At 39.1% G+C, this 18,382-nt stretch overlaps 1 protein-coding gene across 1 annotated transcript in view; it reads left to right on the forward strand.

The window, feature by feature from the left end:
* The window catches only part of LOC128666893 (cytochrome P450 2G1), a 52,641-nt gene that overhangs the window by 14,350 nt on the left and 19,909 nt on the right, over positions 1-18,382 (forward strand). The window contains exons 4-6 of the mRNA XM_053721705.1: positions 13,436-13,596; positions 15,680-15,856; positions 17,353-17,491. Coding sequence (XP_053577680.1) covers positions 13,436-13,596; positions 15,680-15,856; positions 17,353-17,491 — 477 coding nt within the window. The remainder of the gene's footprint in view (positions 1-13,435; positions 13,597-15,679; positions 15,857-17,352; positions 17,492-18,382) is intronic.

Consider the following 18,382-nt stretch of genomic DNA (forward strand, 5'->3'; position numbering starts at 1 on the left):
TTCCTCAAATGAGAATATGTTGCATTTATTCTTATATATATATATATCCTACATGTGCATCTGCACTCACAATACAGTTAGGTCATCAACCAGGGTGCAAAGTCAGTAGTAGTCACAGTCTATTTCAATAAAGGACTGCACTCGCTGGATTTAGATATAAAAATTATTTATTACGGTAACGTTTCGAAGTACGCAGACCCCTGCGTACCTCGAAACGTTACTGCAATAAATAATTAATTTGATATCTAAATCCAGCGAGTGCAGTCCTTGATTGAAATATATATGACTTTTTTTCTATATATCTATATATATAATTATATATATATATATATATATATATATATATATATATATATATATATATATATATATATAAATCCCACAAGTATCTGCACTCTCACTGCCAGGTACTCAACGACCAGGGTGCTTAGTCAGGATTAAATTTCAATAGTAAAACATATAGGCCTCTAGTTATCAACGTGTCTACTTACCTGCCTTCGCCGGCCCAATACGCCCGCCTACCATCGCCGCCGCAGACCTGAATATGCTCGCCAAAGTTATCAAAAAAGCTGTCAAAAAGCCGCGCACCAAGTACGGGGCGATGAGCAGCGGACTGTGATAGTTATCACTCATCCGATCTCGCTGCTCTTCGGCTGTCACTAAGCACCCACACTAAACTACACTGTTCTACCCCCTATACTGGCGCCCCCGGAGCCCCCCGCAACTAAATAAAGTTATTAACCCCTAAACCACCGCTCCTAGACCCCGCCGCAACTATAAAAAATGTATTAACCCCTAAACCGCCACTCCCTGAGCCCACCGCCACTCTAATAAACGGATTAACCCCTAATCCGCTGCTCCCGGACCCCGCCGCCACCTACATAATACCTATTAACCCCTATCCTGCCCCCCCTATACCGCTGCCACCTATAATAAATTTATTAACCCCTATCCTGCCGATCCCGTACCTCACCACAACTAAATAAACTGCTTAACCCCTACACAGGCCGCTCCCGGACCCCGCCGCAACCTATATTAAACTTATTAACCCCTAATCTGCCCCCCCCTACGCCGTCGCCACCTATAAAAAATGTATTAACCCCTATCATGCCCCCCCTATACCGCCGCAACCTATAATAAAATTATTAACCCCTAATCCTAAGTCTAACCCTAACCCTAACACCCCCCTAACTTAAATATTAATTAAATAAATATCACTCTTATTAAATTAGTTATTCCTATTTAAAACTAAATACTTACCTATAAACTAAACCCTAAGATAGCTACAATGTAATTAATGATTACATTGTAGCTATCTTAGGATTTATATTTATTTTACAGGTAACTTTGTATTTATTTTAACTAGGTAGAATAGTTATTAAATAGTTATTAACTATTTAATAACTACCTAGCTTAAAGAAATACAAAATTACCTGTAAAATAAATCCTAACCTAAGTCTTCCATCCAATAGAAGTCTTCATCCAGGCGGGGTCTTCAATCTTCATCCATCCGGAGCGGAGCGGAGCCATCTTCAAAGCAGCCGACGCGGAGCCATCTTAATCCACCGTCGCTGATCCAATCAGCCAATCAGATTGAGCTTGCATTCTATTGGCTGATCCGATCAGATTTTTCCTACCTTAATTCTGATTGGCTGATAGAATCCTATCAGCCAATCGGAATTCGAGGGACGCCATCTTGGATGACGTCACTTAAAGGAATATTCATTCGGCGAGTAGGCGTCGGTGGATGAAAATGGCTCCGCGTCGGCTGCTTTGAAGATGGCTCCGATCTGCTCCGGATGGATGAAGATTGAAGACCCCGTCTGGATGAAGACTTCTATCGGATGGAAGACCTCTTCAGCACCCCTTGGATGAAGATTTTGGCCACTGCGGATGTCCTCTTCTGTTCCATCGGTGGTCAGCTGGCTGAAGACGGCTAAAGGTAGGATGATCTTCAGGGGGGTAGTGTTAGGTTTTTTTAAGGGGGGATTGTGTGGGTTAGAGTAGGGGTATGTGGGTGGTGGGTTTTAATGTTGGGAGGGTTGTATTTTTTTTAACATGCAAAAGAGCTGATTTCTTTGGGGCATGCCCCGCAAAAGGCCCTTTTAAGGGCTGGTAAGGTAATAGAGCTGTTAACTTTCGTAATTTAGAATAGGGTAGGGCATTATTTTATTTTGGGGGGCTTTGTTATTTTATTAGGGGGCTTAGATTATGTGTAATTAGCTTAAAAATCTTGTAATATTTTTTTTATTTTTTGTAACTTAGTTTTTTTATTTTTTGTACTTTAGTTAGTTTATTTAATTGTATTTAATTGTAGGTATTTGTAGTTAATTAATTTAATTTATTTAATGATAGTGTAGTGTTAGGTTTAATTGTAACTTAGGTTGGGATTTATTTTACAGGTAATTTTGTATTTCTTTTAGCTAGGTAGTTATTAAATAGTTAATAACTATTTAATAACTATTCTACCTAGTTAAAATAGATACAAAGTTACCTGTAAAATAAATATAAATCCTAAAATAGCTACAATGTAATTATTAATTACATTGTAGCTATCTAAGGCCTAGATTTGGAGTTCAGCGGTAAAAGGGCTGTTAACGCTCCGCGGGCTTTTTTCTGGCCGCACCATAAAATTAACTCTGGTATCGAGAGTTTAATCAAATGCTGCGTTAGGCTCCAAAAAAGGAGCGTAGAGCATTTTTACCGCAAATGCAACTCTCGATACCAGAGTTGCTTACGGACGCGGCCGGCCTCAAAAACGTGCTCGTGCACGATTCTCCCATAGGAAACAATGGGGCTGTTTGAGCTGAAAAAAAACCTAACACCTGCAAAAAAGCAGCGTTCATCTCCTAACGCAGCCCCATTGTTTCCTATGGGGAAACACTTCCTACGTCTGCACCTAACACTCTAACATGTACCCCGAGTCTAAACACCCCTAACCTTACACTTATTAACCCCTAATCTGCCGACCCCGCTATCGCTGACCCCTGCATATTTTTTTTAACCCCTAATCTGCCGCTCCGTAAACCGCCGCAACCTACGTTATCCCTATGTACCCCTAATCTGCTGCCCTAACATCGCCGACCCCTATATTATATTTATTAACCCCTAATCTGCCCCCCACAACGTCGCCGACACCTGCCTACACTTATTAACCCCTAATCTGCCGAGCGGACCTGAGCGCTACTATAATAAAGTTATTAACCCCTAATCCGCCTCACTAACCCTATCATAAATAGTATTAACCCCTAATCTGCCCTCCCTAACATCGCCGACACCTACCTTCAATTATTAACCCCTAATCTTCCGATCGGAGCTCACCGCTATTCTAATAAATGTATTAACCCCTAAAGCTAATTCTAACCCTAACACCCCCCTAAGTTAAATATAATTTTATTCTAACTAAATAAATTAACTCTTATTAAATAAATGATTCCTATTTAAAGCTAAATACTTACCTGTAAAATAAATCCTAATATAGCTACAATATAAATTATAATTATATTATAGCTATTTTAGGATTAATATTTATTTTACAGGCAACTTTGTAATTATTTTAACCAGGTACAATAGCTATTAAATAGTTAAGAACTATTTAATAGTTACCTAGTTAAAATAATAACAAATTTACCTGTAAAATAAATCCTAACCTAAGATATAATTAAACCTAACACTACCCTATCAATAAAATAATTAAATAAACTACCTACAATTACCTACAATTAACCTAACACTACACTATCAATAAATTAATTAAACACAATTCCTACAAATAAATACAATTAAATAAACTAGCTAAAGTACAAAAAATAAAAAAGAACTAAGTTACAGAAAATAAAAAAATATTTACAAACATAAGAAAAATATTACAACAATTTTAAACTAATTACACCTACTCTAAGCCCCCTAATAAAATAACAAAGCCCCCCAAAATAAAAAATTCCCTACCCTATTCTAAATTAAAAAAGTTACAAGCTATTTTACCTTACCAGCCCTGAACAGGGCCCTTTGCGGGGCATGCCCCAAGAAGTTCAGCTCTTTTGCCTGTAAAAAAAAACATACAATACACCCCCCCAACATTACAACCCACCACCCACATACCCCTAATCTAACCCAAACCCCCCTTAAATAAACCTAACACTAATCCCCTGAAGATCTTCCTACCTTGTCTTCACCATCCAGGTATCACCGATCCGTCCTGGCTCCAAGATCTTCATCCAACCCAAGCGGGGGTTGGCGATCCATAATCCGGTGCTGAAGAGGTCCAGAAGAGGCTCCAAAGTCTTCCTCCTATCCGGCAAGAAGAGGACATCCGGACCGGCAAACATCTTCTCCAAGCGGCATCTTCGATCTTCTTCCATCCGGAGCGAAGCGGCAGGATCCTGAAGACCTCCAGCGCGGAACATCCATCCGGACCGACGACTGAACGACGAATGACTGTTCCTTTAAGGGAAGTCATCCAAGATGGCGTCCCTCGAATTCCGATTGGCTGATAGGATTCTATCAGCCAATCGGAATTAAGGTAGGAATTTTCTGATTGGCTGATGGAATCAGCCAATCAGAATCTAGTTCAATCCGATTGGCCGATCCAATCAGCCAATCAGATTGAGCTCGCATTCTATTGGCTGATCGGAACAGCCAATAGAATGCGAGCTCAATCTGATTGGCTGATTGGATCAGCCAATCGGATTGAACTTGATTCTGATTGGCTGATTCCATCAGCCAATCAGAAAATTCCTACCTTAATTCCGATTGGCTGATAGAATCCTATCAGCCAATCGGAATTCGAGGGACGCCATCTTGGATGACGTCCCTTAAAGGAACAGTCATTCGTCGTTCAGTCGTCGGTCCGGATGGATGTTCCGCGCTGGAGGTCTTCAGGATCCTGCCGCTTCGCTCCGGATGGAAGAAGATCGAAGATGCCGCTTGGAGAAGATGTTTGCCGGTCCGGATGTCCTCTTCTTGCCGGATAGGAGGAAGACTTTGGAGCCTCTTCTGGACCTCTTCAGCACCGGATTATGGATCGCCAACCCCCGCTTGGGTTGGATGAAGATCTTGGAGCCAGGACGGATCAGTGATACCTGGATGGTGAAGACAAGGTAGGAAGATCTTCAGGGGATTAGTGTTAGGTTTATTTAAGGGGGGTTTGGGTTAGATTAGGGGTATGTGGGTGGTGGGTTGTAATGTTGGGGGGGGGGTATTGTATGTTTTTTTTTACAGGCAAAAGAGCTGAACTTCTTGGGGCATGCCCCGCAAAGGGCCCTGTTCAGGGCTGGTAAGGTAAAAGAGCTTGTAACTTTTTTAATTTAGAATAGGGTAGGGAATTTTTTATTTTGGGGGGCTTTGTTATTTTATTAGGGGGCTTAGAGTAGGTGTAATTAGTTTAAAATTGTTGTAATATTTTTCTTATGTTTGTAAATATTTTTTTATTTTCTGTAACTTAGTTCTTTTTTATTTTTTGTACTTTAGCTAGTTTATTTAATTGTATTTATTTGTAGGAATTGTGTTTAATTAATTTATTGATAGTGTAGTGTTAGGTTAATTGTAGGTAATTGTAGGTAGTTTATTTAATTATTTTATTGATAGGGTAGTGTTAGGTTTAATTATATCTTAGGTTAGGATTTATTTTACAGGTAAATTTGTTATTATTTTAACTAGGTAACTATTAAATAGTTCTTAACTATTTAATAGCTATTGTACCTGGTTAAAATAATTACAAAGTTGCCTGTAAAATAAATATTAATCCTAAAATAGCTATAATATAATTATAATTTATATTGTAGCTATATTAGGGTTTATTTTACAGGTAAGTATTTAGCTTTAAATAGGAATCATTTATTTAATAAGAGTTAATTTATTTCGTTAGATGTAAATTATATTTAACTTAGGGGGGTGTTAGTGTTAGGGTTAGACTTAGCTTTAGGGGTTAATCCATTTATTAGAATAGCGGTGAGCTCCGATCGGAAGATTAGGGGTTAATAATTGAAGGTAGGTGTCGGCGATGTTAGGGAGGGCAGATTAGGGGTTAATACTATTTATGATAGGGTTAGTGAGGCGGATTAGGGGTTAATAACTTTATTATAGTAGCGCTCAGGTCCGCTCGGCAGATTAGGAGTTAATAAGTGTAGGCAGGTGTCGGCGACGTTGTGGGGGGCAGATTAGGGGTTAATAAATATAATATAGGGGTCGGCGGTGTTAGGGGTAGCAGATTAGGGGTACATAGGGATAACGTAGGTGGCGGCGCTTTGCGGTCGGAAGATTAGGGGTTAATTATTTTAAGTAGCTGGCGGCGATGTTGTGGGGGGCAGGTTAGGGGTTAATAAATATAATACAGGGGTCGGCGGGGTTAGGGGCAGCAGATTAGGGGTACATAAATATAACGTAGGTGGCGGTCGGCAGATTAGGGGTTAAAAATTTGAATCGAGTGTCGGCGATGTGGGGGGGCCTCGGTTTAGGGGTACATAGGTAGTTTATGGGTGTTAGTGTACTTTAGGGTACAGTAGTTAAGAGCTTTATGAACCGGCGTTAGCCAGAAAGCTCTTAACTCCTGCTTTTTTCAGGCGGCTGGAATCTTGTCGTTAGAGCTCTAACGCTCACTTCAGAAACGACTCTAAATACCAGCGTTAGAAAGATCCCATTGAAAAGATAGGCTACGCAAATGGCGTAGGGGGATCTGCGGTATGGAAAAGTCGCGGCTGAAAAGTGAGCGTTAGACCCTTTAATCACTGACTCCAAATACCAGCGGGCGGCCAAAACCAGCGTTAGGAGCCTCTAACGCTGGTTTTGACGGCTACCGCCGAACTCCAAATCTAGGCCTAAGGGTTTATTTTACAGGTAAGTATTTAGTTTTAAATAGGAATAATTTAGTTAATTATAGTGTAGTGTTAGGTGTAATTGTAACTTAGGTTAGTTTTTATTTTACAGGTAAATATGTCTTTATTTTAACTATTAACTATTAACTTTTTAACTATTTAATAGCTATTGTACCTAGTTAAAATAAATTTAAATTTGCCTGTAAAAATAAAAATAAATCCTAAAATAGCTACAATATAATTATTAGTAATATTGTAGCTATATTAGGGTTTATTTTATAGGTAAGTATTTAGTTTTAAATAGGATTAATTTAGTTAAAAAGAGTAATTTTATTTAGATTTATTAAAATAATATTTAAGTTAGGGGGGTGTTAGGGTTAGACTTAGGTTTAGGGGTTAATAAGTTTAATATAGATGGCGGTGGTATAGCAGGATAGGGGTTAATAAATTTATTATAGGTGTCGATGGTGTAGGGGGGTCAGAATAGGGGTTAATAAGTTTAATATAGGTGGCGGCGGGGTCCGGGAGCGGCGGTTTAGGGGTTAAACAATTTATTTAGTTGCGGAAGGGTACGGGATCGGCAAGATAGGGGTTAATACATTTATTATAGGTGGCGGCGGTATAGGGGGGCAGGATAGGGGTTAATAGGTATTATGTAGGTGGCGGAGGGGTACAGGAGCGGCGGTTTAGGGGTTAATAAGTTTATTAGAGTGGCGGTGGGCTCCGGGAGCAGCTGTTTAGGGGTTAACATGTTTATTATAGTTGTGGCGGGCTCCGGGAGCGGCGGTTTAGGGGGTAATACATTTATTTAGTTGCGGCAGTGTAGCGGGGGGGCAGATTAGGGGTTTTTAGACTCGGGGTACATGTTAGGTGCAGATGTTTCCCATAGGAATCAATGGGATGTCTGGCAGCAGCGAACATGAGCTTTCGCTATGTTCAGACTCCCATTGATTCCTATGGGATCCGCCGCCTCCAGGGCGGTGGATTGAAAACCAGGTACGCTGGGCCGGAAAAGTGCCGAGCGTACCTGGTAGCCATTTGATAACTAGCAAAAGTAGTCAGATTGTTCCGAACTTGCATTCGGAACATCTGGAGTGACGTAAGAATCGATCTGTGTCGGACTGAGTCTGGCGGATCGAAGCTTACATCACAAAATTCTACTTTTGCCGGGCAGCAGGGCTTGCTAACTTAAGCGAATCAGCCTCGCCACAAATACGCTGCACAATTCCAGCGTATTTGAGGTTGACGGCTTGATAACTAGAGGCCATTGACTGCACTCACTGGATACAAATCCAGTGAGTGCAGTCTATATATACAATATATATATACACAGTTGTATGCAAAAATTAGGCACCCCTGACAATTTCCATTTTTCTCATTTATAAATAATTGGGTGTTTGGATCAGTAATTTCATTTTGATCTATCAAATAACTGAAGGACACAGTAATATTTCAGTACTGAAATGAGGCTTATTGGATTAACAGAAAATGTGAAATATGCATCAAAACGAAATTAGACAGGTGCATAAATTTGGGCACCCCAACAGAAAAATTGCATCAGTATTTAGCCTCCTTTAGCAGAAATAACAGCCTTTAGATGCATCCTATAGCCTGTAATGAGTGTCTGGATTCTGGATGAAGGTATTTTGGACCATTCCTCCTTGCAAAATATCTCCAGTTCAGTTAGGATTGATGTTCCTCTGCATAAATTCCAGAGTAGATTTTGAGCAGTGTTTTGGGTTGTTGTTTTGTTGAAATATCTAGCCCAGGCATTACTTCAACTTTGTGACTGACTCCTCAACATTATTCCCAAGTATCTGCTGATATTGAGTGGAATCCATGCGACCCTCAACTTTAACAAGATTCACAGTACCGGCACTGGCCACACAGCCCCACAGCATGATGGAACATCCACCAAATTTTACTGTGGGTAGCAAGTGTTTTTCTTGGAACGCTGTGTTCTTTTGCCGCCATGCATTAAGCCCCTTGTTAGGACCAAATAACTCAATCTTTGTTTCATCAGTCCACAGCACTTTCTTCTAAAATGAAGCTGGCTTGTCCAAATGTGCATTTGCATACCTCAAGCGACTCTGTGGTGTGTGTGCAGAAAAGGCTTCTTCTGCATCACTCTCCCATACAGCTTCTCCTTGTGAAAAGTGTGCTAAATTGTTGAACTATGCACAGTGACACCATCGCAGCAAGATCATGTTGTAGGTCTTTGGAGGTGGTCTGTGGGCTGTTTTTGACTGTTCTCACCATCCTTTGCCTCTCCGATATTTTACTTGGCCTGCCACTTCTGGCCTTAACAACAACTGTGCCTGTGGTCTTCCATTTCCTCACTATGTTCCTCACAGTGGACACTGACAGCTTAAATCTCTGCGATAGCTTTTTGTAGCCTTCCCCTAAACCATAATGTTGAGCAATCTTTGTTTTCAAGTCATTTGAGAGTTGTTTTGAGGCCCCCATGTTGCCACACTTCAGAGGAGAGTCAAAGAGAACAACAACTTGCAATTGGTCACCTTAAATACCTTTTCTCATGATTAGATGCACCTGTCTATAAAGTTCAAGGCTTAATGGGCTCACCAAACCCAATTAATCAGTGCTAGGTAGTTACAGGTATTCAAATCAACAAAATGACAAGGGTGCCCAAATGTATGCACCTGTCTAATTTCGTTATGATGCATATGGCACATTTTCTGTTAATCCAATAAACCTAATTTCCCTACTGAAATATTACTGTGTCCTTCAGTTATTTGATAGAGCAAAATGAAATTGCTGATCCAAACACCCAATTATTTATAAATGAAAATCATAGAAATTGTCAGATTTGCCTAAACTTTTGCATACAACTGTATATAGAAATCCAAGTAGATCAACACTCACCATCACCTCCAACAACTGTGTGCTCTGTCAAAATCATAACAAGATGAACCGGTATGCTGAACTGGACTCGACAAAGATCCCAACTGCACAACACATATGTAGGCACCACAGCTTGTTCCAACCACCTTTATTGTGTCAAGTCATAACACATAACGTTTTGGCCCCTCACAGAGGCCTTGGTCACATGAATAATATTCCACACAGCATATAACAACACACCCCTACACTAGTGCCTAATATACCCACAGGGGATGACCTGAAATTCTGCATATGACTGCGTGACTCATCGCATCAATCCATATAGAAAACACATGCGTTATGGACGTCATCAGAACGAGTCCGTTATCATGGTGATCGCCGAACACAAAGCCAGCAGTTGTGCACGATACAACGTAACAGCTAGTCGCCTACACATGGCGTTTCATCAGCTGGTGTAATTTATGTTATTGAGATCACCATGGTAATATATGCAGTATCAGGGATCCACCTGTCAGAAAAAAACATTAGCGTATGCTAGTAAGAAAGAAACACAAAAAAAGGAGAATGTTGCTAATAGCAACCAAATTTTTAACCCAAAGTTAAATTGCCTACAATTTAAACTCATGTTTCATCTGATCGGCATATATTTCACATATTACTCCTAATGTGATTTCTTATTAGACCTAGCTTAATTTTTAAAAACAAGACAAGAGCAAACCACAATGTGCACCAAGGATATGGTAAAAACATATATTTGAAGAAAGGAGACCAACAGTCCTTATTTGTGGAAGCAACTATACTTGATCATAGTGTTGAGACCATTAGTTGAAATAGTTCCCAGCCTATGGCCTCTAGTTATCAAGCCGTCAACCTCAAATATGCTGGAATTCCGCAGCGTATTTGTGGCGAGGCTGATTCGCCTTAGTTATCAAGCCCTTTAGACCGGCAAAAGTAGAATTTAGTGACGTAAGCTTCGATCCGCCGGACTCAGTCCGACACAGATCGATTCTTACGTCACTCCAGATGTTCCGCACACAAGTTCGCCACTATCTGACTACTTTTGCTATAGAATGCGAGCTCAATCTGATTGGCTGATTGGATCAGCCAATCGGATTGAACTTCAATCTGATTGGCTGATTCAATCAGCCAATCAGATTTGTCCTACCTTAATTCCGATTGGCTGATAGAATCATATCAGCCAATCGGAATTGAAGGGACGCCATCTTGGATGACGTCCCTTAAAGGAACCTTCATTCGTCGTTAGTCGTCGGGAAGAAGAGGATGGCTCCGAGTCGGCTGGTCTGAAGATGGCTCCGCTCGACTCCGGATGGATGAAGATTGAAGACGCCGCTTGGATAAAGACTTCAATCGGATGGAAGACCTCTTCAGTGCCCCTTGGATGATGACTTCTGCCACTTCGGATCTCTTCTTCGGTTCTATCGGTGGGTCGGCTGGCTGAAGACGGCTAAAGGTAGGATGATCTTCAGGGGGGTAGTGTTAGTTTTATTTAAGGGGGGTTTGGGTTAGAGTAGGGGTATGTGGGTGGTGGGTTTTAATGTTGGGGGGGGGGTGTATTTTATTTTTACAGGCAAAAGAGCTGTTTTATTTGGGGCATGCCCCGCAAAAGGCCCTTTTAAGGGCTGGTAAGGTAATAGAGCTGGTAACTTTTTAATGTGGAATAGGGTAGGGCATTTTTTTATTTTGGGGGGCTTTGTTATTTTATTAGGGGGCTTAGATTAGTTGTAAGTAGCTTAAAATTGTTGTAATATTTTTGAAATGTTTGTAACTTATTTTTTTTATTTTTTGTAACTTAGCTTTTTTTATTTTTTGTACTTTAGTTAGTTTATTTAATTGTATTTAATTGTAGTTATGTGTAGGTAATTTATTTAATTAATTTAATGATAGTGTAGTGTTAGGTTTAATTGTAACTTAGGTTAGGATTTATTTTACAAGTAATTTTGTATTTCTTTTAGCTAGGTAGTTATTAAATAGTTAATAACTATTTAATAACTATTCTAACTAGCTAAAATAAATACAAAGTTACCTGTAAAATAAATATAAATCCTAAAATAGCTACAATGTAATTATTAATTACATTGTAGCTATCTTAGGGTTTATTTTACAGGTAAGTATTTAGTTTTAAATAGGAATAATTTATTAAAGTATAGTGTAGTGTTAGGTGTAATTGTAACTTAGGTTAGTTTTTATTTTACAGGTAAATTTCTCTTTATTTTAACTAGATAGCTATTAAATAGTTAATATCTATTTAATAGCTATTGTACCTAGATAAAATAAATTGAAAGTTGCCTGTAAAATAAAAATAAATCCTAAGATAGCTACAATAAATTTATTATTTATATTGTAGCTATATTAGGGTTTATTTTAAAGGTAAGTATTTAGTTTTAAATAGGAATAATTAATTTAATAAGAGTTCAATTTATTTAGATGAATTTAATTAATATTTAAGTTAGGGGGGTGTTAGGGTTAGTGTTAGAATTAGGTTTAGGGGTTAATAATTTTATTACAGTGGCGGCGGTGTAGGGGGGGCAGGATAGGGGTTAATAAATTTATTATAGGTGGCGACAGTGTAGGGGGGGCAGATTAGGGGTTAATAAGTTTAATATAGGTTGCGGCGGGGTCTGGGAGCGGCGGTTTAAGGGTTAAACTATTTATTTAGGCGCGGCGGGGTCCGGGATACGCAGGATAGGGGTTAATAACTTTATTATAGGTGGCGGCGGTATAGGGGGGGCAGGATAGGGGTTACTAGGTATAATGTAGGTGGCGGCGGTGTCCGGGAGCGGCGGTTTAGGGGTTAATACATTTATAAGAATTGCGGCGGGGTCTAGGAGCGGCGGTTTAGGGGTTACTAACTTTATTTAGTTGCGGGGGGCTCCGGGGGCACCGGTATAGGGGTTAGAACAGTGTAGTTAGTGTTTGTGCTTAGTGACAGGTTGTCAATAAAGCTGTCAAAAAGCCAAAGAGCAGCAAGATCGGATGAGTGATAACTATCACAGTCCGCTGCTCATCGCCCCGTACTTGGTGCGCGGCTTTTTGACAGCTTTTTTGATAACTTTGGCGAACGTATTCAGGTCCGCGGCGGCGATGGTAGGCAAGCTTAGGCGGGCGTATTGGGCCGGCGAAGGCAGGTAAAGTAGACGCGTTGATAACTAGAGGCCTATGTATCCACCTCTATTCCAACCTCAATAGTGCCTTGGCTCGATCACCACCACATCTTATTTTACTTTTACATTAAAGGGAAAGTCTACTTAACAATTTTTATTTTAAAACATAGATCTCTTTATTACCCATTCCCCAGTTTTGCATAACCAACACGGTTATAGAAATATACTTTTTACCTCTGTGATTACCTTGTATCTAAGCCTCTGTAGACAGCCCCCTTATCTCAAATCTCTTGACAGACTTGCTTTTTATCTAATCAGTGTTGACTCATAATTAACTCCATGGGAATGAGCACAATGTTATCTATATAGAATACATGAACTAGCACTGTCTGGTTGTGAAAAACTGTCAAAATGCACTGAGATAAGAGGCAGCCTTCAAGGGCTTATAAATTAGCATATGAGCCTACCTAGGTTTAGCTTTCAACAAAGAATACCAAGACAACAAAGCAAATTTGATCAAAGTAAATTGGAAAGTTGTTTAAAATTGCATGCCCTATCTGAATCATAAAAGTTAAAATTTTGACTACACTGTCCCTTTAAGTTTCATAAACATTTATATTTATCATTTTTTTCCTGCAGAAGAACCAGTTGATCCCAGCAGTACAATGATCTGTGCTTCATCCAATATCATTGCGTCACTCCTCATGGGAAAACGTTATAAATACAGTGATAAGAAATGGATTCAGATTCTAAACAATGTGCATGAAGCATTTCATTTAGTCTGCTCCTTATGGGGCCAGGTGAGATTGACTTTTGTGAAAATCTTTAGTGTTAAAGTAGCAGAAATGTAGTTAAATATGTCTATGTGACATCACTTCTCCTGTTGCTGCTCCTCTCCATGAAATGTCTTCAAATAATCTTTTAAAGGGACATAATACTCCTATGCTAAATCACTTGAAAGTGATGCAGCATAACTGTAAAAAGCTGACAAGAACATATCAACTGAACATCTCTATGTAAAAAAGGAAGATATTTTACCTTTAAAATTTCTTCAGCTCACCAGAGTAAGTGCAGTGTAAACAGTTTTATTTCAAATGCTGTCCAGCTGCAAGCTGAAAAAAAACAATAGCCAATCAACATCAGCAGTGCTGAGGTCATGCTTTGCTTTGCTGTGATCTAATGAGATTTCAATGAAATTCTGTGATTTCAGTGAAATCTCATGAGAACAAAGCAAACCATTACCTCAGCACTGCTGATGCTGATTTTTTTTTTTTTTTTCAGAACTAAGCTGAAGAAATTGTGAGGTTAAAATATCTCTCTTTTTTACATATAGTAGTTCAGAACTCCAGGTGATATTTTCATGTAAACTTTTTACAGTTATGCTGCAGCACTTTCAAGTTATTTAGCATATGAGTATTATGTCCCTTTAAACAAAATATGGAAATAACATGACTGTGCCTTGACATGCCAGATGCAGACTCCCTTGCAAGTCATGGGACAAGTATCCTCACTGGCTGCTTAAAATCTCTTTACAGTGGGGTGTGAGGTAAACATCTTCCTTTTTTACATAAAGATGTTCAGGTGATATTTTCTAGTCAGCTTTTTACAGCTATGCTGCATCAGTTTCAAGTGCTTCAACAATTTAGTATCATGTCCCTTTCATTTTTGTATATTTTATCCAATTACATTCTCTAAAAGCTCTTTCTACTATATATAACTTCTCCCTTTAGTTTAAATTGAAAGTTTAATTTGGACTTTACTATCCCTTTAATTAAAGGGACAGTCTAGTCAAAATTAAACTTTCATGATTCAGATAGGGCATGTCATTTTAAACAACTTTCCAATTTACTTTTATCTTGAAATTTGCTTTGTTTTCTTGCTATTCTTTGTTGAAAGCTAAACCTAGGTAGGCTCATATGCTAATTTTTAACCCCTTGAAGGCCACCTTTTGGGGTCCATTTATCATTGTGCGGATGGACATGATCCACTATAGCGAACCATGTCCGCCGCACATCAATAAATGTCGGCATTTATCATTGCACCAGCAGTTCTTGTGAACTGCTGTTGCAATACCGCCCCCTGCAGATTCCAATCAGCCCGATCGTACATAATCGGGGGATTGCTATACGCCACCTCAGAGGCGGTGTATGAGTTTAGGAGCAGCAGTCTTAAGACCGCTGCTTCTTAACTCCTGTTTCCGGCGAGCCTGAAGGATCGCGTGGAAACAAGGGGAACAGGGGCCATTCAGCCATTGTTAAATAGACCCCATTATCTTAATACATTTGTCAGTTTTTCACAGCTAGAGGGCGCTAGTTCATGTGTACCATATAGATAACATTGTGCTCACGGCTGTGGAGTTACTTATGAGAGGGCTCTGATTTGCTGAAATGCAAGTCTGTCAAAAGAACTGAGATAAGGAGCCACTCCCTATAAACCTTTTAACATCTACATATAACTGATTTCTATCATTCATATAACTGTAACTTCACTTGGGCTAGATTTAGCAAAATGTGAATGGCCATATCAGTTTTAGGCTCACTAAGCAAGCTTGCAACCATAATGTACTGTGTAAAGCAAACATTTAAACTGCTGCTTCCTAAAACCTCTTCACAACCTCAGATGGCAGATTAAAATCCCCCTGGACTAACTGGAGTGTGATTGCCAAGTTCTGCTCTCAACTGATTGGCTGAGAGCAAGGAGGTAACATATCAGGAGTGTCCATTCGTGCAATGATACATAAAGGCAGTAAACGCTGTACGGACAGGTTCACTACCTGAGAACCTTGTCTGTCCAGAGAATAATAAAAAAATCTTACTAAAACTCCTCCAAATGTTTAATGAGGCTACTTTTTACTCCATACTGATTCTTTACCTTCTCTTACAGATGTATGATGTTTTACCAACGTTGATGCGTGTAATGCCTGGACCACATAACAACATTTTCCCCCTGTTCCAAGAACTCATGGATGTTATTGAGGAACAAATAAAATCTAACCTTGCCACATTGGACCCAAACTGTCCTCGGGATTATATTGATTGTTTTCTCATCAGAATGAAACAGGTAAGGATTAATGTGAGAGTGAGCGGGAAAAATAATTAACTAGTTTTGATTGTGAATGCTAAAATGGAGCCAAAAAGTATTATTTATTAGCTGTACTTATAGGGGCATATTTATCAATGTTCGAGCAGACATGATACAAAGTAGCGTATTGTGTCCAACGCACATTGATAAATGCCAACATAGTATGCTGTGAACTGCTGGTGCAATGCCGCCCCCTGCAGATTCGCGGCCGCTAGCAGGGGGTGTCATTCAACCCGATCGTATTCGATCGGGTTGATTTCTGTCCGCGGCCTCAGAGAAGGCAGACAAGTTATGAAGCAGCAGTCTTTAGATGGGCGCGCCGGAAACAAGGGGCATCAAGCTCCATACGTAGCTTGATAAATATGCCCCATAGTATCATATTTGCTGTAGGTTTATATACTCCCTCATTATGTTATTGGGCTTCATGTATTAAGCAGCCTTTGCTGCTTTGGAGGCCAATCATAAGACCGCTGTTCCTTAACCTGTCCGCCACCTTTTAGATGGCAGATTGAAATCATCCCGATGCGATACGATTGGGATGATTGACAGTTGATTCGCCACCAGTGAGCAGCATTGCACAAACATTTCACCAGAAATACTTGTGCAATGATAAATGTGGACAACGTATACTGTTTATGTTCAGTGATGTCCTCTCAACAAATGATAAATCAATCCCACTGTGTTTACAAGAGTAAAAAATTGTCAGGTGCTAAGCATAACCTTACTCCCATTTTCCTTTAACATTCAGTAATATGGTATTTTTAAAAAGAAAATTAGGGGCATATTTATCAAGCTCCGAATGGAGGTTGATGCCCCGTGTTTCTGGCGAGCCTGCAGACTCGCCAGAAACACCAGTTATGAAGCAGCGGTCACAAAGACTGCTGCTCCATAACCTGTCCGCCTGCTCTGAGCAGGCGGACAGACATCGCTGCAATTCAACCCGATCGAGTACGATCGGGTTGACTTACACCCCCCTGCTGGCGGCCTATTGGGGGCGGCTCTTGTGAGCTGCTGGTGCAATGCTGAATACGGCGAGCGTATTGCTCGCCGTATTCAGCGATGTCTGTCGGACCTGATCCGCACAGACCTTGATAAATAGAGGCCAAATATCTTATAAACTATTTAATATAAATCTATGTTAGACCATGATGTTTAGTAAATATATTTTTCTGTATAGTTTTAACAAAATCATATATATATATTTATGTATTTTATTATTTTCTTTATAATTTTAATACATTAACAAAATATTTCAGTAATTAATATATTTTAAATTTATTCTCAGATGTTTTTATTATTTTATGGCTATAACTCAGGAGATTCCAAATTGAAATGATCTAAATTGATTTTAGGTCTTTAGAATAATTGATACCTTAGCATTTACTGATTTATTGATTTACTGAATTACTTTATATCGCCTCCCTGAAGAATAGCAGGCTTTGAGTATAATTTATATTTTTATTTTTCGTCTGAAGGAACAGGATCCCAAGACACCATTTAATATGATAAACCTCATAACAACAGTAACTGACATGTTTTTAGGGGGAGCAGAGAGCACAGGAATAACGCTAAATTTTGGATTCTTAATTTTTATCAAGTACCCAGAAATACAAGGTAAAGTATCTACATGAGCCTAATCTATTTATGTAAAGGCGAAGAAAAATTAATTTAAAAATGTAATATTTTACTCAAAAATGTAGGAAATAATTGTTGCTGCTATGTGCTGAAAAGTATGTTTGTGAATTGCTAGATTTTTTACTGTTGATTCTTGAATTATTATAATATTTGTTTGAAAATGATATTATTTAGAGTCTGTATCTTTAATTTAGAATGGATCATGTGTACATTGCTTCACTGTATTCCAATTACCTTGCTCTGTTTAGTTCCTCCCAAGCTACTACTGCTCCTCCCCCGATCACTCACTCTAACCCCTCCCCTACGGTTCCATATACAACATTACTTTCTTTATATTATTTGTTCTAAATTTCTCAAAATAATTCTTTATCTGCTGCTGTGAAATCGGCCCCAACTATTCCTCATATTTCCTTCTTCGTATCTCTAAGTTGTTATGGTTACTACCGGAATTACTAAAGCCCTACCTATTTACCGTAAATACTCCATGTAATACCTAATCTCTATAAGTGTTTTGTTTTTCATAGTTTTTCCTCTAACTCTTGCAAAAGCTCCTCAACTCAATCATCCTATAACATTTTTACTAATGTTACTACAGATCCTTTATTGATTCTCTTCTTCTCGTAATAACTGCTTAGATTAATGTTCCCCATAGCTGCTCCACTAATAATTAATTTTGCTGATAATTTGACACTACATTTTTTTTTCCAAAAAAACGAAAAAATCTTTCTATAAATAATTTCTATATTTATTATGGAACTATCAAAAGGGGATCTTGGCATGCAAGACAGATGCTGCAAAATATTAGCAATCAGGTATAGGCATACCCTGGAGGAACTAGATAGCTGGATCAGATTCCCTCTGGAGTGACCT

Source organism: Bombina bombina, chromosome 7 (assembly GCF_027579735.1).
Source record: "Bombina bombina isolate aBomBom1 chromosome 7, aBomBom1.pri, whole genome shotgun sequence".
In the NCBI taxonomy this organism is placed as follows: domain Eukaryota; kingdom Metazoa; phylum Chordata; class Amphibia; order Anura; family Bombinatoridae; genus Bombina; species Bombina bombina.